The sequence below is a fragment of the Balaenoptera ricei genome, chromosome 4 (assembly GCF_028023285.1).
Source record: "Balaenoptera ricei isolate mBalRic1 chromosome 4, mBalRic1.hap2, whole genome shotgun sequence".
Classification (NCBI taxonomy): Eukaryota; Metazoa; Chordata; class Mammalia; order Artiodactyla; family Balaenopteridae; genus Balaenoptera; species Balaenoptera ricei.
Window position 1 is genome coordinate 84,678,499 of NC_082642.1, and position 25,393 is coordinate 84,703,891.

The 25,393-nt window shown below is 36.9% G+C and overlaps 1 protein-coding gene across 3 annotated transcripts in view; it reads left to right on the forward strand.

The window, feature by feature from the left end:
* The window catches only part of CCDC50 (coiled-coil domain containing 50), a 67,178-nt gene extending 42,566 nt beyond the window's left edge, over nt 1-24,612 (forward strand). For 2 of the 3 annotated variants that reach the window (XM_059920777.1, XM_059920778.1), the window contains exons 6-12: nt 682-1,209; nt 7,792-7,907; nt 8,339-8,383; nt 8,509-8,613; nt 10,800-10,879; nt 15,221-15,327; nt 18,282-24,612. In XM_059920777.1, coding sequence (XP_059776760.1) covers nt 682-1,209; nt 7,792-7,907; nt 8,339-8,383; nt 8,509-8,613; nt 10,800-10,879; nt 15,221-15,327; nt 18,282-18,301 — 1,001 coding nt within the window. In that variant the 3' untranslated portion in view covers nt 18,302-24,612. The remainder of the gene's footprint in view (nt 1-681; nt 1,210-7,791; nt 7,908-8,338; nt 8,384-8,508; nt 8,614-10,799; nt 10,880-15,220; nt 15,328-18,281) is intronic. The other variant, XM_059920779.1, reaches the window with a different exon arrangement.
* Nucleotides 24,613-25,393: the final 781 nt, after the last annotated feature.

The following is a 25,393-nucleotide window of genomic DNA, read 5'->3' on the forward strand; positions in this document are numbered from 1 at the left end:
GATTAGGAACAGAGTTCTCCGAAGATAATACGGGCATTTACTCACTTAAAATTTTCCTTTACTCCCTCTTCTTCCACACTGAACTGTAACATGGCTGGGAGTGTTGGCTTTGGCCACCTATGGGGAGAGGACAGAGGAACACGAAAATCTGTGGATCATCACTCTAGTGGCCTAAGTAGAAGTTAGCAATATTCTGACATAGATTTATTGTTATTTCCAATAAGAATATTTGAAAGTCTCTGACTGGAATCACAAAGTTAGTTCTTTTTCTGTTTTATAAGACTCCCTCAACTCTCACTTTTCCCCCATATACTAGTTCCAAATTGGTTTTATAAATAGAATTAAACATTTAATGACTAGAATTTTTGTTATTGGCAAATATTAAAGTATGTGTTAACTCTTCGCTAATCATGATCAAGCTCTTCTTTCAGATTTACTTTTTTTCACTTACTTTCATTTTAGTTTTTTACCTTTCTGGCTATGTACCCGGAATCCTTCATGTAGGCATGGACCATTCCAGCAAATGCTCATCCCTTCATTTCAGTTTGTTAAATTGAAAAAGTCATCTTCTTCATTTTAAAATATGTTAAACTTGGGCCCTGCCTCTGTCCTGTAGTGAGTTCATACTCTCATTAAGTTAACTTGCATTTCTATTTTTCACATTCCTCCACCTCCGCTCAGACCAGCCACGGTCAAGGAGGGCAAGGGAGTTGGGTTCTGGATTCTCAAAGTCTTATAGACTCCAAAGTGAGGAAAAGACTGTGAAGCAGAGAAAGGAGGAATCGAAACATCCACAGGAGAACTTGGAAGAACTGGAAGAGCATTGTTCATCAGAGAAACCTCTTTCATCCTCTAGCTTGGGTAAAGTGAGGGACAATCCCCAAATTAGCACTGAGCAGCCTGAAAGGAAACGATCTGGTCACGAGAGGCCCCGAAGACCTCCTCTCCCCAAGATCAGTGGTGAGGTGTTTCTGAGCACTGAATCGGAAGACTGGGAGGCTAAGCACAGCCATCGAACTCGGAATTGGGAAAAACAGTCCAGGCACCAAGACCAGCTTTCTCCCGAGGCCTCACAGAAAGCGGGGCTTCACTGCAAGGAAGCTGTATATAGAAGCGACCATGGGCAAGGTGAGCACAGAGAGAGGAAGCACAGGCCCAGGGCTCCTCCCTTCTCAGAGAGCGAGGAACGGCACCAACTCCGTGACGCAGGTAATAAAGGGCAGCCTCGTTGGAAGTTCTGGTATCATGTATATACATACAAACAAATGTATTTAATAAGCATCGTAAACAACCTGTCCTTTCTCTCTGGTTCGTGCTCCTGGCTTGGAAATAAATCCTGGGCCAAATATTACAAAAAGGTATTTACTTAATCTCAGATCTCTGCCTTCTAAGAGAATACACTCATTCCTTACAACATTCTTCCAGCTCCGGATTGCAGTGGAGGTACCCATCCCAGATACAATTTTTAATTTGCCAAGACCATATATCAGAGATTCTGATACCAAATCAATGCTCTTGAGTTTCTGGTTTTGATTCAGTGAACCCAGAAGGTTTAGTAACACCACCTTCATAGTATTTGCCTAACTAGAAGACCTGCGGGGCTGGAAGTACTGGATTTTCTTGACCTCATCTTTCCCAGCTGTAAAGTGAGAGATGGGATAGGCAATCTCTTAAGATAGCGTTTTTCAAATAGTGAGCCTCAAGTTTGTTTTCATCAGAATCAGCTGGGCTATTTCCTAAAAATTCAGATTTCTGGGTCTTACATATGTTATCATCTCTGGAGCGCAGCATGGCAATTCGGGTTTGTTTTAGACCAGGAGGTGATTCTTATGTACTTAAAGTTTGAAAACAATTGCCTTGAGTTCCTTCCTGTGCTTTAACCATCTTCAACTCTAACTCTACAGTTGGTGTTCTGAAGTGCCAATATGAGGTAAGCTCTTGGTACTTACATAAGAACGAGGTGAACATTAGTCTTAAGCCTCAAATTTCTGGCATCCATGAGGCCTAACTCTGAAGTCCGTCAGTGACGTAGTAACGGTTCTCTCTATTCTTGTCTGGAAACTGCCGCTGTGATGTTTTCCCTATGGCTGTACCACTGCAAGTCATAGTACTGCCCTGTCTGGTGTTTTAATTAGACCACACTCATCTCCCTAGTTCTGTTTTGCTCTTATGGAAGTTTTACAGAGATGCGAGGATTATTGGGAAAAAAGTACCAAGGAGATGACTGTTCTTACTTGTAACCATTACTGTTGCCCAGCCAACCTCTACTCCTGGTCTGGAAAGTGGTTTCTAGATTGCAGGTTCAGGTTGATTCTTTTGGTTCTTCCTTTCATGTTATCTCTTCCTATCACGTTAGTCCTTTAAGTTTTTAAAGGACTTGGTGATAAAGAAAATGAAAATTCAGTTCAGCAAGCCAGATGAGTGTCTGCCACAAATATTCTTGCCTCAGGCTTTATGTTTGGGGATGGATGCTTGGATCTGAGCCACAGAAGTTTCATGAGTCAAGCCAAAAAGATGGATATATAGACAAACAATTGCAAATTTGATATACTCTTAACAAAGAGCTGTGGGGCAGTAGAGGAGGAAGTGATAAAATCTACCTGGAGGAGGCTTTATGAGTAAGTTACACTGGATCCAGATTTAGAAAGACATGTTGGAGTCCAAAAGATACCGGGGAGGAATGGTGATTACATCGACCTCCACATTTCTGATTCTGTGACTCCAACCTTCTAAGTGTGCTCTGAGGGCTGGTTAAATCTTTATGGCTTTTAGTATACTTGAGGGCATCTTAAACAGGCTTAGAAAGGGTGGAACTAATATTAAACAAACACTGACTCACAGGCCCTAGTACTGGAGTTGTAGGCAAATGTTTTGTTTCTTTTATTTTAATAGCATAAGGGTTTAAAAACAGTGTGACTAGGCAGCTACTAAAATGGCTACAACATAGCTGCTAGCATCTGTCATTTTATATTCAACTTACTTTGCAAACTTTACCTACGTGGGCCCTGTAGGCGGCTGAATTTGCGATGCCCCTCCCCCCCACCTACCCAGAATAGGTCAGAAGATACATTAAAGTATAATTATTAGATACTGGTATCTATTCTTGCTGTTGTGAAAGCACAGTTCTTAAAGTTGTTAGCATAGACCAAAGTTTTATTTAACTTAATAATAAAGAAACTGGCAGGACAACAGAGAGCCAGTTCTAAGAGCATTGATCTGCAGGACATGGTTTTATAATCAGTTGAAAATGGAACACAGAATAAAATTGCTAAATTAAATATAAGATTGGTTAATTTTCTAAAGGGCAGTAAATCCATACCACCTTTGAGGGTAAACATCTCTATTGAGCTATTAAATTACAACAGCTTATTAATTTTCTGCCGGTCAACTTCAAACCTCTCAGAGCCATTAAACACCATTCTGCTATGATATTCCCCAAGTGTCAGAATGGCTTATTACAAAATACTCTTGAATGGTATCAGGATCCATGTGTCATCATATTACCATATTCCATAGTTTGGGATAAGTTTATCTTGAGTACCAATACTTTTAACAGTTTTATTTTATCAGAATGTCTTGAAAGGTAAGCTTTGTTTGTGTTCATTGAGGGAGGTTCTTGTGTCCTCAGACTGGAGAATGATGAACAGAAAAAGATAAGCAAGAATTTGATTAAGAAATGAACGTGGAACTCTTGAAAGTATGGTTCACCTGGTGTTTTGAAAGCTAGTTTCCAAATTATGTTTAGGTTTCCACAATGAAGGCAGCCATTTTGGTAATTTCTTTGAATTAACTATGTTTAATAAGATTTTAGAGCATCTTTGTTTTCTGTAATGACAGCCTTACACTGTACTATCTGAAATTCCTCATTACATACTTACAAAAGCTCTTTTCACCTTTGGTACGGAGTATACTGCATTTAATGGGCAGTCCTGTCAGTCCAGAAATCTAGTATTCCAGGCTGTAGAAATTGTCTACTTATGAGGCATGCAAGTTCCAAAGATATATCAAGAGTTCAAATAAACTCTTCTTTTTCCCTCTAAATATTTGACCTAGAGAGATATTGCATCAAAATATAGCTGTTTGCTTTTATTGGGGTATAGTTGACATATAACATTATATTACTTTCAAGTGTATATTTGTATATATTGCAAAATGATCACCACAATAAGTCTAGTTAACATCCGTCACCATACATAATTACAATTTTTTTTTCTTGTGATGAGAACTTTTAGGATCTATCCTCTTAGCATCTTTCAGATATGCAGTGCAGTACTTATAGTCTCCATGCTGTACATTGCATCCCCTTGACTTATTTATTTTATAACTGGAAGTTTGTGTCTTATGACTCTCATCACCCATTTTGCCCACCCCCCCTCTGGCAACCACAATTCTATTCTTTGTATCTCTGAGCTCAGGATTTTTTGTTTTGTTTTAGATTCCACATACAAGTGAAATCGTACAGTATTTGCCTTTCTCTTTCCGACTTATTTCACCTACCGTGATGCCCTCAGGGTCCACCCCTGTTGTCATAAATGGCAAGATTTAATTCTTTTTTATGGCTGAATAATATTCCTCTGTGTGTGTGTGTGTGTGTGTGTGTGTGTGTGTGTGTGTGTATCTAACATTTTCTTTATCCATTCATCCATCAATGGACACTTAGATTGTTTCCATGTCTTGGCTATTGTAAATAATAATAATTCAGTAAGCACAGGGTGCATATGTCTTTTCAAGTTTGTGTTTTCATTTCCTTCAGATAAATTCCCAGAAGTGAAATTACTGGATTGTATGGTAGTTCTAACTTTTTAAAATTTTTTGAGGGACTTTTGTACTGTTTTTCATAGTGGCTGTACCAATTTACATTCCCACCAGCAGTGCACAGGGGTTTCCTTTTCTTCACATCCTTGCCAACACTTGTTATTTCTTGTCTTTTTGATAATAGTTATTCTAGCCAGAGTGAGGTGTGATACCTCACTGTGGTTTTGATTTGCATTTCCCTAATGATTTGTGATGTTCAGCACCTTTTTGTATGTGTTGGCCATCTGTATGTCTTCTTTGGAAAAATGTCTATTCAGATCCTCTGCCCATTTTTTTAATCAGATTGTGTTTTTGCTGTTGAATTGTATGAGTTCTTTATATATTTTGGATGTTAGCTCCTTATCAGATATGTGATTAGTGAATATTTTCTCCCATTCTGTAGGTTGCCTTTTTATTTTGTTGATGGTTTCCTTTGCTGTGAAGAAGTTTTTTAGTTTGTTGTAGTCCCACTTGCTTATTTTTGTTTTTGTTGAGTTTGCTTTTGGTGTCAAATCCAAAAAATCATCTCCAAAACCAGCGTCAGGAAGCTTACTGCCAATGTTTTCTTCTAGGAGCTTTGTTGTTTTGGGTCTTATGTTCAAGTCTTTAAACCATTTTGAATTAATTTTTGTGTATGGTATAGGTTGGTGGTCAAATTTCACTGTTTTGCATGTGGCTGTCCAGTTTTCCCAGCACTATTTACTGAAGAGACTGTCCTTTTTCCATTGTGTATTCTTGTCTTCTTTGCCATAAATTAATTGAACATATACGCATGGGCTTATTTCTGGGCTCTCTGTTTTGTTCCATCGATCTATATGTCATTCTCTCTCTCTCTTTTTTTTTTTTTTATCTTGGCCATGCCGCGTGGCTTGCGGGATCTTAGTTCCCTGACCAGGGATTGAACCCGAGCCCTTGGCAGTGAAAGTGCTGAGTCCTAACCAGTGCACCGCCAGGGAATTCCCATGTGTAATTCTCTTTTTAACTGCCAAGAAGTCACAATCTTAACACCTTTCAAACCAAATAAGACTCTTTGTTTGACTATTTCATTTGAATGTCTTCCACGCATCTTTGATTGGTATTAAAACAAAATATTTTCTCAGTTAATTTTGTGGTGTAGAGTAGGAGGCATAGTAGTGGAGAAAGTTTAGTTCTCCAAATCTGAGCACATTTCCATTGTACTTCTTTTCCCAGATGGCAAAATTGAAAGAGCAGGGCATAAGTGTGATCTCCCCTGTCGTCCTCAGCTAGGCTTTGGGTTGCTCGTGGAAGTGCCGTTTTCTGTAGAAGGGCATATGGTATAGCAACCTATCTTGTCCACTGACTTTTCCCAATGCCAACCTCCCTATCTAATTTTACTTATTTTTCCCTGAAATCTTCCCTTCTAGTTATGACTAAGCTAATCATAACTCAAGGAGTTTTATCTACTCTTGGGAGTGAGTATACCACTGTTTCCTGACTGTCCCAGACCACTCAGAAACCTGCGTTAAAACCAGCCCAGCTTAGCATAAGATTCAGTAGCTCTAGAGATAATGTGAAGTTGAAGTAGATTCTGTATTCTGGGTAATCAGGTGCTAATAGACCTGAAGGTAAGAAAGCCAGGTTTAATAGTCTTTATTTGTGGAAAGGCAGATGAGTTTGTGGCTTTTGGATTTACCACAAAGCTAGGTTTAAAGTTCAAAAAGAGGCTTCACCAGATAATTTAAACTCTTCATTTGCCCAGAATTTAGTTGTATTTTTTTCTTTCCTTTTTCCTCTTTTGTTTAAAGGAAGTGAATCATGTGCTGAGGCATTTTGATAAAAATTATTTTCATGTACAGTTAATTTGATGGACATAATACACCAAACTAGTAGTTCTAATGGTAATTGCAATTAAGAATCAACTGGTAAGATTTAAAATAAACTAACAAAGGCCAGATCTCACCCAGGCTACTTATATTAGAATCTCAGGGGTTTGGATCAAAAATTTTCATGTGTATGTAAAGTACTCCAAGTGATTCTAATATATAGACATGATTGAGAACCTCTAATGTAAAGAAATAGGCAACTAGGAGTAAAGTTTCTTTCTCCCTTTAGTAATCCATTTACTGAGAGTCACTATTCCAGATGGTTAATCTTATTCACTGCATTAAAATTTTTTATTATTTTTGAATGTAATACAGTCACATTTTTGAATAATTGTAATTTATAAAGGATACAAAGAAGGAAGTACCCACAATTTTAGAATAACCATTAGCATTTACCACTTAATTGAAAGTTATAAAAGGAATATATGCTGCTTATAAAATTTCAAAGTAAAAAGCCAAAATTCTCTACCAGTCCCCGTGTTCCTTTCTCCTCAGAACAATAGAACTCTAAGGTCATTGTGCCCTCTGACATTTCACTTATGTTACATCTTCCCTAAAATTTAGCAACATTAAGCTGATCAGAGCTATGGGAAAGCTCTAAAGCAAGTGGGTTTGGAGGCCATAAGAGCAGAAGCCACGGCAGGGCCACAGATTGGTTAATAGGGACTGTCACATAACTCCCAGGTGACGCTGTTTCTGTTCCCTCTGAAGTAAGGTGTGCAGGGCCAAGGTAGAAAGATGGAAAGCCTCTCACCTCCTCCAGCCTTGACAGTTTAGTCTCTTTAAAACTCCTAATAACTTGCTTTTCTCTAAATTCTTTTTATTTCAGGGACTTAATCTTTTTTCACTTCCTGTTTTGCAAAAGTCTCACTTATAGTTCCTTGTATGATTTTCTACTGCTGGAGAAGCTATGTGAGAGGGCAGTTTTTACCAAGCAGGTTTGGGTGGGTAACTTTGTTTTAAATGTGTGGATTACCTGTATCACCTCTTGCATGCCTAGGGGAAACAATTATTTCCAGCACACCCTACGTTGAATTTTAGAGTGGAGGCAGTATTGTCACTGTTAGATACTGAAGAAGAATTTCTTTATCATAAATTTTGCAACTTTTCAGAAAACACACTCAGTAGCCTTACTGCACTGAGTTTTTTCTAGGAACGAAGCCCAGAGTGATGAAAGAAGCGGTCTCTACTCCATCACGAGTGACCAACAGGAATCAGGAATGGTATGATGCTGAAATTGCCAGAAAACTGCAAGAAGAAGAAATTTTGGTGAGCAAACTTTAATACAGAATTTTAGATGAATTAGTGGGTTTTTGTGAATTGAATCAATCTTGATATTATATAACGGACATTATAGTCCTCTCTCTGTCAAGAAACTGATACCTTTTTTATGGGTGGGAAAATCAAGACAATAGGAATAACGTGTCCAGTTGTACTCACTGCGTAAGCATTAGCAACAGAATTCCATATCCCTGTCTCTCCTTTATTGAGTTCTGATAATTCTCTAAGAATCCACTGTAGAATTTGATAAAAATAGACCCTGCTCTGGCTAACAAAAGTATACCAACTGATTATCATCTTCAGGGGTGTTAATCACCACTAGTTTCAAATACCAATTTATTTTTATGTAAGATTTTTTTTTTAAATGGACAACATAGATTCCAATTAAATTATACTTTTTTGTATTTTCTATACCATAGGCTACCCAGGTGGACATGAGAGCAGCTCAGGTAGCTCAGGATGAGGTGAGTTCGTGTTAGTTAATTTGTTTAGCCGATATTCTTTGGAAATATCCCAGTTTTTATTGCAATTTATCCCAATTTTCTACCTGCAACTTTGCAATCAATGATATTGACTGGATTTTGTTTAGGAAATCGCTAGACTTCTAATGGCTGAAGAAAAGAAAGCTTACAAGAAAGCCAGGGAACGGGAGAAATCCTCTGTGGACAAAAGAAAGCATGACCCCGAGTGGAAGGTAGGGTCTGTCTGTTTGTTTTTAATTAGAAATACAATTAGAACTGAAATGGGGAGTCCTCTTTTAGGGTAAGCTCACAAATATATTTAGGGTATACAAATTATCTGTATCGCATATGTGAATCTGACTTGTAAAAGTTGATTCACCATGAAAAATCATATTGAATTCCTGAAAGTAACTATGTAAAAAGTTACTGCTAAGGTTGAAAAACTCATTTCCTTCATTTTAAGACCAACTGAGATGCAGGTAGGTGCCTCTGGCCATGAGCAATCTTAGTTTTACTATGCTTGCCTTACAGGAGAATGTAGTGTTTTCACTTGCTCTTAAATTTCCACAGTACCCTTCTCTTCTTCTCTCAACTTTCCCTGTTTGCGTATATTGTCCTTCCTCCTTGATCATGTGCCAGCTGTCTCTTGTTTCCTCTGACATCGCTTGACCCATGGCAGACTGACGGCCATTCTTATCACCAGCAATCATTGCTTATGAAACCCTCTAGCATGAGCTTGAACTGTAAGCATCTCCTCGTTAATCAGAAATAGTAGACAAAATAGTCAGCGACTGCTGTTCATTCTCCTGTAATCTAATTGTTGTATATGGTGATTGCAAGTTTAGTTGAACAGATCTTACTCATTAGCTACTGTGTGCAAAGGACCACTCTGGACTTACAGGGAAAGACAAAGATAGATTTTCCCCAGAATAATGTGTAATGTAGAGAGGAAGACAAACTATAGACAGCTAACAAATACACGGTCAAGCTGGCCGAAAAATGCAAAAGAGGAGCGGGGGTGAGAATTCATATAGTAAAGGCTTTTAGGGAGGGAGTTTGTACTAGGCTGGAAGGATGCAGCCAGGGTGTGTGTCCATGATATGGTTGATGTTTAGCACTGTTCTTCCCCTCCCCCCTTCCCTCCCTCTCTCAAACAAAATCCTCCCTTGGGTCTCTGATCCTGCCACAGTCTCAGCATGTTTTGAGGAAAACAAAGACAGAGAAAGCATGATAACAGTATCGCTCTACTATTGCCTGTTGCTCAGCTACCTAGTTGTGAGTCTGAAAGCAGATGAAAATATTATTTGCATGTTAATTATTTAATTTATCTCCCTCCTGTACACTCTTAGTAATTCAGGATTTTTCCTAACAGACGTATTTCATTTTGGTGGAAGGGTTCCCAAATGCTTCTGTTACGTAAATTAAGCCATAAGTAGTTGACCAGGAGTTACTCAGGTTCTTTGTTAACTATGAGGGAGTAGGTATTTTTAAAGATTGCAAATCAGGAAAGGAAGAAGGGGTAGACCACATTTCTAGCAGTATCAGGACTTCTGTCATTTCTAGATTCTGTAACTGGTGCTGGAATTGTTTCTCTCCTGGAAAAGTTGGCATGAATATGCCTTAGTTTCTGAGCTTGAAAATTAGCATCCCTAAGTCAGATGTTCAGAAATAAGCTTAAGAGCATGAAGCTAGATTCCACAGACTCTGGGAGTCCGCCAGTTCTGTTACTGAACCAAACTTGGGTCCGCTCACCCATGTGCAGTAAAGCCACTCTACTGACATCGGGTTGTGGGGAAGGAAAGTGCAGCGTTTACTGTAAGGCTTCATACTAGTAGTCTGGGACTGCTAGTACTCAAGAAGCCCGAACTCCCCGGTGGGTTTCAGGAAAGCATTTTTAGAAGGCCTGGGGGCTGTGTGCTCATGGTCATCAAGAAGTTAACATCTTCCATTTGGCGGGGGTTTTCACATCTGTAAGACCACTCAGGAAATATGCACCAGATACTATTACCTAGGTACTTCAGAGAGGAGCTAAGGCAGAGAATATGGGGGAGGGCGTCTGTCCCTGGAAGGCCCGATAGGGTCCTGATCAGTTACAGTTCTCGTCAGCTGCTGTGCAGCTGTTTTGTTAATAATGGGTGGCCAAGCGCATCTCTATGGGGGATCGTGTTTGTGTGTGTTTAGCCCACTCATCTGGCTGTACTGAAAACCTGCAACACACTTTCATGATGATATTTTTTTTTTTGTCTCCGAGTGGCTGTATTTAAAAATATTTTAAGTTGCTCAACTGGATGAAAGTAACCTGAAATTACTAAAGGAGAGTTTCACATCATTTAGATAATTAATAAATCTAATCTTTCTCTGTTTGTTTGCTGTTTTCCATATGTGTGTGTGTTTTTCTTTTCTTGTTTTTCCCCCATAGCCCAAGACAGCGAAATCAGCATACTCAAAGTCAAAAGAGAGTGATGAACCTCACCATTCTAAGAATGACAGGCCAGCACGGTAAGATGACACCTGAAAAGGGGAGTGAGGAACTTGACCTTGGGGTGAGTAAGGAGATGTTGGCTGCCTGAAAAGAGCATTTGTTCCTTGGAGAGGAGATCCAGAAATCTGCAGTTGTAAGGTGGTATCAAGTCTTGCAGGGTTATTTTCAAGCTTTGTTTTCAGTTTTTAATTGGGTTGAACAAGTCAGATCAGGAAGACGGAGAATTTTACAGAAGCTGAGGTATAGAAGGAAAGATGTACTTTTGGTTAGGACCAAGTTCTTGTCTCTGGAGTCACTGAATTGACTGCCCTCAGCTAGGAAGGGAAGAGATTAACCATTTTCCTAAGTAAAATCTCAGGTTTTAAATTTTTACTGAGTTTCATGGTCACATTAGTGTGTGCATGACATTTACATACACCTAAATTCATTTCTGTGTGAGTCTCAATGTCCTAGGCAAACACTCATTTGAGTCATTGCAGATTGTTCTAAATCCCACTAGATCAAATAGCTGTGGCTATGCTATGTATACTTTCTGACTTCTCTCAAGCAGTCTTGGGTCATGGTTATGGAGGGTCTGCTGTTTTTCCACTGCAGATTCTCAACATTTAAGTCTCTGGGGAAGCAACCTTTATTTTTTCTTTATTTCTTTCTGCTGCTTTTCAAAGGGAAATTGATTGGAAGAGGAAGAGAGAACATTAAATAGAAAAAGACAAAAGTAACACTAAATCTAATATTTTGAAAACTCTAAATTATTGAAACTGTGTATTTTGGTCCTGATTATTAATAATATATTTATTAATTATTAAAACATAAGTTTTATCACACTGAAAAATATACACTGTTGTTGCCACTCATTGCTCACACTTAAACTACCAGACTTGTTTCCTTAAAGAGAATATAGTGTCCTTAAAATGCCATACTCTACTTTTAAATCCGTGGGCTTTCAGAAGATAAATACCTTTCAGAAAATTATATCAGGTTGTAAAGCTTTTAGGGCAACAGTAGTGTAGTTTGTCTAATTGTATAAAATTGGTTCCTCTTCCAGCTTTTAGTTATGCACATGCCAAATGCCTTTTAAAGCAAATTTTAGAACTACATACTTCAGCTTTATTTACATCCCTGCAACAGCCAAGTAAAATAAGAAGTAACTAAACTGTTCTCAGTAGGTAAATAGGTGTGGCATATTATGCTTTTTTTAATAAAGGGAATTAAAATCACCTTTAGAGTTAGTTATTTTGCAGTCTTCGAAGTCCTTGGGCTTTTTAGAACACCAGTAACTTTGACAGCATATGATAGAACAGTCTGGAATGTCTATTTAAAGGATTTATTAAAGTTGAAAACAAGTTTCTGGAATGTTATAGGTACTCTTTAAAATATTTGATATATTTGATTATGAATAATCAAATGATCCTGTGTTAAAAATGGCTATTGTAAATGAGTGAAAAGTGGCCTATGACTAGTAGAACTGAAGTCTTTTTTGAATTAAGAGGAATATTTGTCTTTAAATAGCTTTTGCAGAAAGATTATATATATGGCAAAACAAAAATGAGTAAGAATTTTATGAAACCTATATTTTCATAGTTAAAACTTAAAGCCTATTATCTTATTATAGGTATCTTACACAATTAATATCAGAATGTATGCTTTCTGGTTAGAGTCTGTGGTTTCCTCTTTCACATTTAATCATGGTGGAAGTTGAGTTAACCATTTGTACAGAAAGAGATGGTTTCAAGGATTGAGAAACATGGAGCTTACTCGTTCAAGACGTTTACTTCAGTGTAACAGTCATGGTTAAAAGTCATTTTCATTGTCTATTATAAGATTTCTAGTCTAAAAAAATAGAGAACCAGTTGGCAATCTGAGTTGATTCCAATTCTTTGTAATTGGAAAAAGTTTCAACCCAAGTTCCAAATTGTTTTAACTATAGGATTGTATATTAATAATACTACATGGTATTTTATTTTTGCCTTTTTCGCTTAGAAAAACTTAAGGATTTTATAAATCTCATTTAGTTCCTACAGTATTCTTATGAAAATGAAATATATTTGTCTCCCTTTACTCATTTATCAGGTATTTATTGAGCACCCTAATAAATTGTCCAGAACTAAAGTAAGCAGCAGTCAAAAAAAGTTGTTTCCTGCTCTTACGAAATTTATAATCTAAACAGATAATTATACAAATAACTGTTATGATTGTGTTAAATGCTAAGGATGAAAAATACAGGTTGTTAGCAGAGCATAAGGAGACACTTAAACTAGTCTAGGTGTCTAGGAGGGCTTCTTGAAGAAATGAATTTTGAGTGAATTCTGAAGCATATTTGGCTTTATCACTAGCTTAAAGATACACATCATTTCATAAGAGCAGTTGGAAACAAGTAATCCTAATACATCAAAAACTGTAAAACAAACTATTCATTAACAGGATTTTTCCAACTTTGGATATGAATACCCTTAACTGAAATAACTGTCTCCAGTGCAACAAATAATTTGGTAGGACCCCTGGAAGCAGTAAGCCAAGATTTGTTCTCCGTGTAATCAAAAATTGAACAAAACAGCACACCAAGAGAACTGAGGGCATTCTAGATTGATTTGTGTATCCTTATAGGGGGGATCCTAGAGAATTCGTTGGTGTCCTATACTTTGTTTCACTCTTTAGCATCCCTTTCCTTGATGATGAGTTGATGGTGAGGCAATAAACATAGAGTTTTTTTGACAGTACCAGTTGGCTTGTGTTTCTCCAGTTTCCAGTCACCTAATGAGGGTGTTAAAAAGAGTAAAAAATAGACCCTGCCACCCTGATTACCAATCCTGTTTCCTTGAGCCTAAGTTACTTCTTTAGTTAACTTTCTTAATTCTGGAGTCAGATTGCTTTGTCTCAACTGTTCGTGCCAAGTCTTATGTTACTTTTTAAAGACGAATGTTATAAATATCCATGAATAATGAAAGGAAAGCACTTATTTAATTTCTAATATTTGTAAACAAATGGTTCAAAAAGAAAAACAAGAAAAATGCCACGTTATTTGTTATGCTCATATTTATCATATGTGTATAAAAATGTATGAAAGTATAAAAACATATGCCACATACCATTTGAAAGTATAAGGAGTATGTGTGCTTGTGTGTATGTGTGTGTGTGTTTGTATAATCTTGAATGTAGATAATGCTGATGATAAAAATACACACCTATGTAGCAGAGCATAGTATAGTAGTTAAGAGCACTGGTTTCAAAGTCCAGTTGAGTTTGAGCCCTGGCTCTACCACTAAACAACTGTGTGAACTTAGATCACTTACCTGATCTAACCTAATCTAACTCTAAAATATGTAGATGAGAGCTACCATGCAAACTCATCCTGAAAGTTGAGATCGTCTCTGTAGAGCCCATAGCATAGTCCTCAATGTATACACAAATTTACATCCGATGCTGACCTCTTCCAGACACTGACTACCCAGGGAGATACCTACCGCTTGGGTCAGGGTGAGAAATTTGAACACTTACTTGTCCTTATTCTTATATGACAGAACCCATTATACCCAAACCGACCATAACTTTCCAAACTTCAAAATATTTATGTTTTCCATATTGCATATATAATTACACGAAGCATCCTACAACATGGCTGTATATTTGGCAGGTCTTAATGTCATCTGGTTCCATGCTTTAACGCAAACGTTGAGCACACCTTTAGGAAACAACAACCAAAAAAAGGGAGAGATTTTGTTCTATCTTAATCAGTGCCAAATGTTTGCAAAAATCTGTTATATAAGTAAAATAATACAAAGTTTGAAGTATTAAAAATTTCCCAATTTTTTTTTACTGTTTGTCTTGTTTTGACATGAAAAGTTGCACACGTATTGATATTACTGCCCTTTCCTTCTCTAAGTTCTACTCTGCCACCTAGTGGTTTAAGGAACTTTGCTCTAAATTTTCTATGTTGGCAAGCGTCCCCTCTCTTTCCTCCCTTCTTACCTGCCACCCTCTCTCCCTTAATTACTTTCTTCCCTTCTATCCTTTCCTTTCTTTCTCTTTTTCTTCGTAATACCTACCAAAACAAAGTATACTTCTCATTAATGGCAGTGATAACATTAATCTTTGTTTCTCTAGCCCTTAGCACAATGCCTCACACATATTAGGCGTTCAGAAAATATTTGTTTTTATTGAATTATGTGCATCAGAACAAAGGAACAGTAAGATTAAATAATTTATCCAAGGTCATGTAACTGGCCAGGAACTAACATGAGGATTCTAAAATATTCTGGCTTTGTATTTCTACTGAAAATGTTTTTGCCAAGTGATCCAGTGAGAGGTGGAATTGTTGTCATTACGCCTTAGAGTATCTTTAAATTCTAACTTTTTTTCAGGCCACTACCACCTACCATGACAGAGGCTGAAGATTTGGATTACACTCATTTTACAAACCAGCATAATTCCACACGTCATTTCTCAAAGTCAGAGTCTTCTCATAAAGGTAAGAAAAGTATATATGGTCAGGTTTAAGGTCCGTTTTAATAATCCTCATGCTGTGGTGGAAAAGCCAGATGCTGTCTTATAGATCAATAGAGTGGAAAAATATGTTATTCTTCCTCTTGGCAGATCATTATAGTAGTCTTCGTTTATTGGAAAACAAACAAAAATGATTAAAAAACAGAAAGCAAACACCTTAAGCTGAATATAGGACTTTCTATGTACAGTTAGTTGACCCTTGAACAACACAGGTTTGAACTGCACAGGGGTTCATTTATACATGGATTTTTTTCGGTAATAAATCTTTCAGTACTACACCATCCATATTGGCTGAGTCTGCAGATGTGTATACAGAGGGCCAACTATAAATTATACATGGATTTTCAACTGCAGAGAATCAGCACCCCTAAACCCCACATTGTTCAAGGGTCCAGAGAGAGTTCGTTCATAGCTTTTATCAGATTCTTAAAGGGTGACTCTGTCCCCCACTTAGATCTACTGGGCTTTTCCTGTCTTGGCTCTTGTTTCTCATCTGCCTATGATTCTCTTAATTAGATTAAAATACGCACATACATACACACATCACACAAAACACATCACATGGAAGAAAAATGGGACAAAGAAAATGAAGAAAAAATATGAGATGTAAGTTGGACCAGATCTTTAAAATGAAAGGAATAATCGGGTCTAGTTCCTCTACTAACCATATTCATTCACTTATATGTATTTTTATGACAGTCATAAAATGAGTGATGAAAATGTAGTTTCTCATATTAATTTGCTCATCTAAAAATGGAGGTGATTTTAATGGTATCAGCATTGTCAGGATTACATGAGTAAAATATATGAAAGCAGATTGCAACAGACTTTACAAAGATTAGGCCTTATCAATTGATGTTTAGGTTTTTTTACAGTTTTTGAAGATTTATTAGGTGATGTTTTCATTATCCTTTCCCAAATCTAATGATTGCCTTCCCAGACTTACTTAAATTTTCTTTTCTGAGGTGATTACAAGATACCATTGCACAGGTGCCACTCTAGACTAATTAAATTAGAATTTCTGGGGGCGGGTTTTGCCAGGCATCTGTATTTTTTAAAAAGCTCTCCTTCTCCTGCTTCCCTATCATTCTGTCATTCATCCAATGTTGACATTAAGACAAAAAACATTATTTAAAAGATGAGATTAGTTGAATATTATCAAAACAACCCATACACTACAATTTTCATCAATTGGTGGCCTTTTTACCATCCCTTGTTTAACTGGAGGAAGTTCATAATGTTCTTTCTCAAATTATATACATGCATCACTTTTAGGAGGTGCCTTCCTGTCCTTGACATACATTTGATACATAATATTAAAATAACACATTGATTCTGAATGTAAATACAACCTGGGTATCTGCAGGAGATTGGCTCCAGGACCCCTGAGGATCTCAGAATCCTCGGATACTCAAGACCCTTGTATAAAATGGCATAGCATTTGCCATGCGTCCTCCCCTAAACTGTAAATCATCTCTAGATTACTTACAATATGTAATACAGTATAAATGCTCTGTAAATACTTGCAAACATATGGCAAATTCAAGTTCTGCTTTTTGGAACTTTCTGGAAATTTTTTTTCTGAATATTTTCAGTCCATGGTGGATGGGGAACCTGCAGATATGGAGAGCCAATTGTATTCTTACAAGCAAAAACAAACAAAATATGAACCACTTGAAATGCATATAAATATAGGTATTTAAAATATTTGCAAAATATTAAAATATTTAAAATATTTGCAAAAAAAATATTTGCAAATGAAGCAACTGACAAAGGATTAATCTCCAAGATTTACAAGCAGCTCATGCAGCTCAATAACAAAAAAACGAACAACCCAATCCAAAAATGGGCAGAAGACCTAAACAGACATTTCTCCAAAGAAGATATACAGATTGCCAACAGACACATGAAAGAATGCTCCACATCACTAATCATTAGAGAAATGCAAATCAAAACTACAATGAGATATCATCTCACACCAGTCAGAATGGCCATCATCAAAAAATCTAGAAACAATAAATGCTGGAGAGGGTGTGGAGAAAAGGGAACACTCTTGCACTGTTGGTGGGAATGTAAATTGATACAGCCACTATGGAGAACAGTATGGAGGTTCCTTAAAAAACTAAAAATAGAACTACCATATGACCCAGCAATCCCACTACTGGGCATATACCCTGAGAAAACCATAATTCAAAAAGAGTCGTGTACCAAAATGTTCACTGCAGCTCTATTTACAATAGCCAGGACATGGAACCAACCTAAGTGTCCATCAACAGATGAATGGATAAAGAAGATGTGGCACATATATACAATGGAATATTACTCAGCCATAAAAAGAAATGAAATGGAGGTGTTTGTAGTGAGGTGGATGGAGTTAGAGTCTGTCATACAGAGTGAAGTAAGTCAGAAAGAGAAAAACAAATACAGTATGCTAACACATATATATGGAATCTAAGGAAAAAAAAAAAAAGTCATGAAGAACCTAGTGGCAAGACAGGAATAAAGACACAGACCTACTAGGGAATGGACTTGGGGATATGGGGAGGGGGAAGGGTAAGATCTGACAGGGTGAGAGAGTGCCATGGACATATATACACTACTAAATATAAAATAGATAGCTAATGGGAAGAAGTCGCATAGCACAGGGAAATCAGCTCGGTGCTTTGTGACCACCTAGAGGGGTGGGATAGGGAGGGAGACGCAAGAGGGAAGAGATATGGGAACATATGTATATGTATAACTGATTCACTTTGTTATAAAGCAGAAACTAACACACCATTGTAAAGCAATTATACTACAATAAAGATGTTAAAAAATATATATATATATAGGTAAATTATTTTACCTGAGCAGGGAGAAAAACAGTGTCTCAGAGATTTTTCCTTCATCGTTTTTCTTCTTTTTTCCTTCTCTCTTCAGGTTTCCATTATAAGCCATAAAAACCTAGGAATCTGCCTTGAAAACGGACTCACTGTAGCAAAATTACTGGATGATACAGAATGCATTCCATGCTTATTTTTTTCTCCTGTATTTTGTATTCCTCAGATTTATCCTCAAGTGTTTTTTAGACCATAAATAATTTTCATTCATTTAAAATGTTTTGGTTATTCCTGATCACTTGGGCAGTACAAGAAAATCTAGCTTCTGAATATTGGCCACCTTTATGCTGCATATGCTTTCTGGGATATAGTATCTAAGAGCTCTATAAAATGCCATTTTCGTTAGGTATGGAGTATTGATATCTAGGGAATAGGCTTTATTTAGCAATTAGAATTTCGTGGAGATAATGATCAAAGTAACACAATGTTTGGATGCAATGCAGAATAAGAGAATATAAGAAATAGCTTTTTTTTGGTTCATTAGTGTATGATATATTAAAAGACAGAGACGTTTGCTTTTTTTTTTTTTACTACTCAAGGAAAGAAAAAAAAATCACAACCATAAAATATAAAAAAAAAAAAAACCTCGAACAGTTGAAATATGTAACAGACTACCAGCACTGTAGAGGTTTTACGTATCCTTACACGCCCTTGTGGGAAGATTGGCCTAGATGTCGTTCACTAACACCGTCGCTGCCATTGCCTCCTCAATAGCAAGGCTTTCTGAAGCCTCTGGGCATTGGACCATTTGTTAGTATTTACTGGCAAAAATTTAATTCTGTGAAGTTTTAACTAAAGTCTGTGCAAAATCGGAAAACTGAAAATGAAAAATTTTGTATCCCTTCTCTTATTTACATTTACTTATAAAGCCGAGGGGAATGGAAATGGAAAGATGTTTATATACGTGATGCTGCCATCATTTTCTCTAGCTGTAAGATTGATCATAGCAGCATTTGTTGGCAACCTCTCAAAATTATTTTGTATATCTGTCAATAAGTAGATTAATTGGCATGAAGTTGATAAAGGGGTTCTTCATCCAACTATTTGGTTCTACACATTTGTTAATGACACATGGGCATTGGATTCCTTTTGTGCCAGACCTTTAAACCCCTCTTCAAGAAATATGGAATTTTTTTCCATCTTCTAACCTCATGGAAATGCCTCTTTTCCCATACTAGTTAGTTAACATAAATATCAGTCATGCTATATATATATAAATAATATCTTTTCAGCCTGACTTCCTGTTATTTTTCATTGTATGAATCTGACGTTTTTGGCATTTTAGTGTGATGTTTGTTTAGGAAAGAAATCTGTGGGTGACTTGAGAAAAATTGTTAATCCATTCTTTTCTGGCTTCTGTTTGCCTTATCTTTTGAGATAGTCTTTAAAGTTGGGCAATATTCAGGAAGCTTTTTAGACTAGTTTCTCAGAGCAGATTTGGGTTTTTCATTTTGAGAAAGATCTTTAGTTTCATAAAGTTTTTGGACTGTATGAACTTAAGTAAAAGATATCTAAGAATTAAGTTTTGGGAAAATGATAATCTAGAAAGAAACAAAACCCTTACGAATGTAGTCATTTCGGAAAATTGGGGAAAGGAAGAATAACAGGACTTTGAATGTCCAGAATGAAATGAATGAGAAAAAGTCTTTATTTAAATAGACAAGGGCAGACCAAATGGAGATCTTAGCCTTAAATCAAATTCCAGAGGGTGGTTTCAATATCCAAAGTTTAGGTATTATTGATTTACAGTAATGCTATATTTTTCTTTGTCTGCCCTGTGATTTTGCTTCATGTTTTAAAGTTTTTTATGGTAGCTTTAAAGAAAAAAATACAGTATATTTTTATTTGAAAATCAGGCAAATGGGCAACAACATTTGCCATATTTTTATTTTATAAATGTTTATTTTTCTATCTCATACAATGATCAGTTCTTCTTTTCAAATTCTCCATTTCTCTTGCCTCTCATGTATTACTTCATCCAGTCATATTTATTATTGTAAAATGCTAACTGGATATATTTTACTCAAAAAATGTCAGGTCAGTTAACACGTGACCAGGATGTTAGCGTTTCAGCTGTCTTAGTGAGTGACCAAAGGTGGTATTTCCCTCGTGACACGCAAATTCAGCATCTGTATTGAAAATGTGTTGTTTTTTTTAAGGTTTTTAAAAGACTAGAATTTTAAAATATTTTAATTTAATTTTATTTTTTTTGTAAAGCAGACACTTTAAGGAGTATCAGAATAATTCTTTCCCTGTGAGTAAGGAGACAGATCAAATTCAACCAGTTGAATTCCTCTTACTCTCATTCAAATAGTGTAATTGTTATCTTTGAGACTATAGAAGCAACTAACAATTGTATTTTAAGGAACTGCCAGACATTCTTCACTGTGTTCTCTGCTTTTCACTTTGTCATTTTTATATAAATATGGAAGCATTTATTTTGTTTCTGTTCCTACTGCTGGAACACACACAATTTAATTTTTAGGCCCACAATGTATTATGCTTTAATGTTGTGATGTAAACTAATACTTCTGGCCTTGGAAAATCTCTCTGTTGCCAAACATACCTCTGTTCTGTGGATATCAGGCCTCATTAACATCAGTGTCACTGAATAAGCACAGTGTGTTGTGAAGCCTTATCATAAGGCTACTGGACATGCACACCCCATTGCCCCAGCCTAACTTTTTGTAAGTCATCGCCTGGAAGCAAGGTTAGATAAGGGTAAGATTAAGTGTTCTGAGTTGAAAATAATGTGACTCTACTGTCTAACCATTGTTAGACATAATTTTATTGGGAGACCGGACGGTTGCTACACATGCTTTAAAGTAACACTGCGATTTTTAGAAGGTGACTTTGCATACAAAGTCTTGGACTTACTATTTCCCAAGTGACTTTACAACAACCAGCAACAGACTAATGAACTGCAGAAAAGACTATATGGTTTTTGATCATAGAGAAACATCTAAATTAGAAAAGATACGGATAGATGCTCCCAGGAGGAAAACCTTTTTAGAATGGCAGTGGCCACTTGGATCTAGATCAACGTATTCCAAAATGTGTGAACTTGGGCCTTGTGTTCCACTCGACTCACGAGGAAATTAGGAACCAGACCTGTTTTCCCCTTTTCTTCTCTACTGTGGCCCACAGTGGGACTGGACCATGAATTAATCCGTTGCTGACTTTGTCCGTACCTTTCGCACAAACTTGGGACTTTTCAGTATAAAACTAATTAACTTTTAACTGATTATTATTTTTCTTTAATACTGTCAAATGTTCTCTGAATTTTGTCTTGTGCCAAATTGCTCTTTGGAAACACCTGGTATAATATGGTGCGTTCAGTTTACCACGTAAGTGGTTAACACTCTAGGGCCTTGATTTTTAATGAGTGTCGTCTTTATATAAAAATTACGTTGGGGAGTACCAAGATTATTCATTTATTCAGTGATGATTTTCTTGAAAGATAACTGTGGTGATTGGCTGTAATATCCTCAGCCAAATAAAGGCGTAAGACCCCTGTGTAAGCAGCTTTCTGAAGGACTGAGAACAAAATAGAACTTGAACTCAAAGGCTTTTTTCCCTTTTGGGAAAGCACTATTTGTGTTGGGGACGTTAATACAGGAAAGGGAACCCTTCAGGTCGATTTCACTGTTACATAGTGTGCCATATTCTGATAATACTGGCTTTTTAGAAACAAGCATACAAAAATCAAAACCTGCTCTTTGAGCAAAAAGAAAAAGAAACAAAGACAAAAACAGATTTTTAGAGTACTTTGTCCATTGCTTCTGCTCAGAGTCAGAGAAAAGTTAGATAAAATGATCCCATTTTTCCTCCTATCTGGTGGTGCCTGTGAGTCTTAAAGCCATAACTCCTTATCTTACTGGTGATAGGATCCTTTTTTCTCCCTAGTCCATAGTAGGTCATCTGGGCAGGGAGAAGCAACCTGGAGACTGGCCTGATAATGCTGCACGGGGCACAGTGTCACCCAGAGTTCTCCGGGAAGAGTCTCTTTTATCCCTGAGGATACATAAGACTGTTAAAGGGAAGAGTTGAGGCTGTTGTCACTCCTGCCATTTAACTCTCATTAGAGATGCTGAATTTATTTCTAGAGAAATCAAGAAGGAAAGGGTAAAGTAGGAAATCCTCACTTCTACAGAGTCACTTTTCTTATGAGACCTGCACTTTCTGCCAGCAACGTCTGTGAGGAACAGTATTGCCTTAAATTAGTTTGATTCTGACCAAGGTCAGTGTGCTGTATTTCCTATATGTGAACGACTGTCAACTCTCCATTGAGATATAAAATTCACAGGTGAGCCCCAGACATCCTCATCATCAGAAGCTTTGGACGTCCTCACACCAAGATGTGAGTGACGTCCACACTGATAGGTATGTCATTCCATTTCAAATCGCCTCTCAATCTATGAATGAGCAGTGGCATGACCAAGAAGGCTGGTAGTAGGAGAGAGAGAATTTCCTGACCGGATTCTTCAGGTGATCACTTCCTAAATAATTGAGAGTTGACTGTCCTCCTTTTCTATGGCGACTCTGTAGAAGATATTTCCAAAGGTTCTCTTATGCAGTGTGAAGTCAGTCATTATTGTTTTGTAAGAATTTCACCAACACTCTTATGTATTAAAATGCATACATTAAAAAAAAAGAAAACCAAACAAAACAGAGACATTTACTCAAATGGGAGATTTGTTGATATGAAGAGTGTTTCTATTTTATTACTTTTAAGAGAAAATCAATCAGAAACTTTTGCTATGGTAGGGGAGACACCAGAGTGTTTTTTAGGGTTGTATTTGATGCTACAGACTAACACAGTCATCTAAGTAATCATGTTGATTTGTGGAAATGGCTGGTCCTAAAAATCATTCTCTTTGCCCTTAAATATGTGTGAACACTGCCTAGATATATGTTCCTAATAGACTTAAATGTTTTTGTGTATTCTCAGCAAACTAGAAAATTTTTCTCTCATCTTGAGTAACTTTTTCATAGCATAAGCCATTTCAGATAAGAACAGAATTAATTGTGTAACTTAGTGCCCCATGATTCATTGCTGAGTTTCATATAGAAAGAATGGAAGAATTGAAAGACAGGGGTCAAGTGACATTTCCTTCACAAAAGAGCAAGGATCAAGGACAGCAAAGAGAAGACAGTTGAGAGAATATACTATTACACATCATATACTTAGGATAAGTTTTTGTTTCACTGAGTTTCAGACCATAATTGCTAAAAGAGTTTCTAACTGTTAAATTTAGTGAGAGGGTTTTTGATATCAGAATTTCTAAAATTTCTTACTGAATTAGCCTCTGAAATCCCCGTAGGCTATACCTTCAGGTTTGCCATAAACTGAAAGCCAAATGCCCTTTCTCGGATATAGCTATATTTTTCACCTGCCTCTTAAAGGCAACCCAATATTTAGTTCATGAAGTATTGTGATAGCATATAAAAATGATGTTCCAAAATGAGAATTCTCTGTAATGCGGTTTTCCTTAAGAAGAATCCATCCCAACACACTATTGTATTTTGAAAGGTGCCGAATTATAAAGTACAGGAGTTTGTTCATATAAATCAAGTTGCTCAGGAAATTTGAGGTGGTGCTGTCATTTGTCTCAAGATTTGGAAAAGTATCCTCTTGAGAGAGGTAACTGCACAGTGCCCAGAGGTTTTGGATGCTTTGGTAAGAAGCCCTTTGACATTTGGAAAGTAGATGTTTAAAAAACAAGTGACATGTTATCCCAAGTGCTCATCAGTTTGTAGCCAAGCCCCAGAAGGAAAGGCAGCTTTGAAATAGTCACTTCATGGAACTGAACAGAACCTTAATGGAATAGAGTTGCCAGTCTGAGGACAGGAAACAAGGAGGCCACTTCAAATCACATGCCTATCTAGAGATTAAGTGAAACTGTGAGGGACACTGGATGCCTTAAGGTGACTGATGTTGGGTACCCGTGGGTATGTGTGCACGCTTCTGGAAGAGGCTGATGGAAACAGTCTGTTTCAATCCACCTTCATACAGCACAGGTTTCTGCTCATGACCTCATTGGGGAAAGTGAGAACTGTGGTGCTGGAGACGTTCTTGTGTCTTGGGCGGCCGAGGTGCTAACGTCATTCGGACTCCAGTGCTCAAGCCCCCCTTCAGTGCCAGTTACACGTCTTCATTCATTCATCTATGCAAGCTTGTGTTTCAGTGGTTCGGTTTTTACACCTTGTGACCCATTGGATTCTTTCAATATCAGGTTTAACATTGATATTATGAATCATTTTTAAACCAAAGTATTGTATAAGTCCGTGTGCTTGTTTTCCTGAATGGATGGAGGCAAACACCAATCTTGTCCTTTTCTCTTAATACAGTCATCCATTTGTTACGTTAATGGTCTCTGTCTCATGTTTTCTTTACCACATTCAAGGACTTGGGAAGATCTGGGAATATTCATTTGTTTTTTCTTCTTTACAAAGTTAACCCTAATGTATCTTTGTTTAATAACAGTAGCTTTTTATCCTATTCTGGTTACTGTAACCATGTATAACGCTATACTGCCTAGTACATTAAAATTCTCAACAAGTACTACCAAGTCTAAATCCGTTAGGAAAAAAAAAAAAAAAATCCGTTAGAGAAGTGGCTTTGTTTTGTGTGTGGTGATTGGTGGCTTGGTTGATGTATTTGAAAGAAAAACAGGTAAGTGGTTGTTCACACAATAATCCGAATGATTAAAGGCTCCATGAGGCCAAAAACCAAGTCTGCACCACACATGGACTCCATGGATGTTAAAAATAGACATTAATAACAACTACCATTTAACATTTTACCTTTATGAGGTGTTTCTTTATCTAATTTTCTTTACTAGACTAGCCATGATGTGGAAACTGATTCTGCAGAAATTTAGCAGGTTACTTAAAAATAAGATACTATTTTCAATGACTGTTAAACTGATTTTTAAAGACGTAACTATTGGGTTGGCCACAAAGTTCGTTCGGGTTTTTCATGACGTTACGGAAAAACCTGAATGAACTTTTTTGCCAACCCAATATTTAGTTTCTCTCGGCCAGACTCAAGACCTCACTTCCTTCTCTGGCAAATATTACAGGGAATCTAAGAGATCTCTGTTATATATCTATACTGTTGTGAAAACGTGTTAAGGAAACCTAATCCAA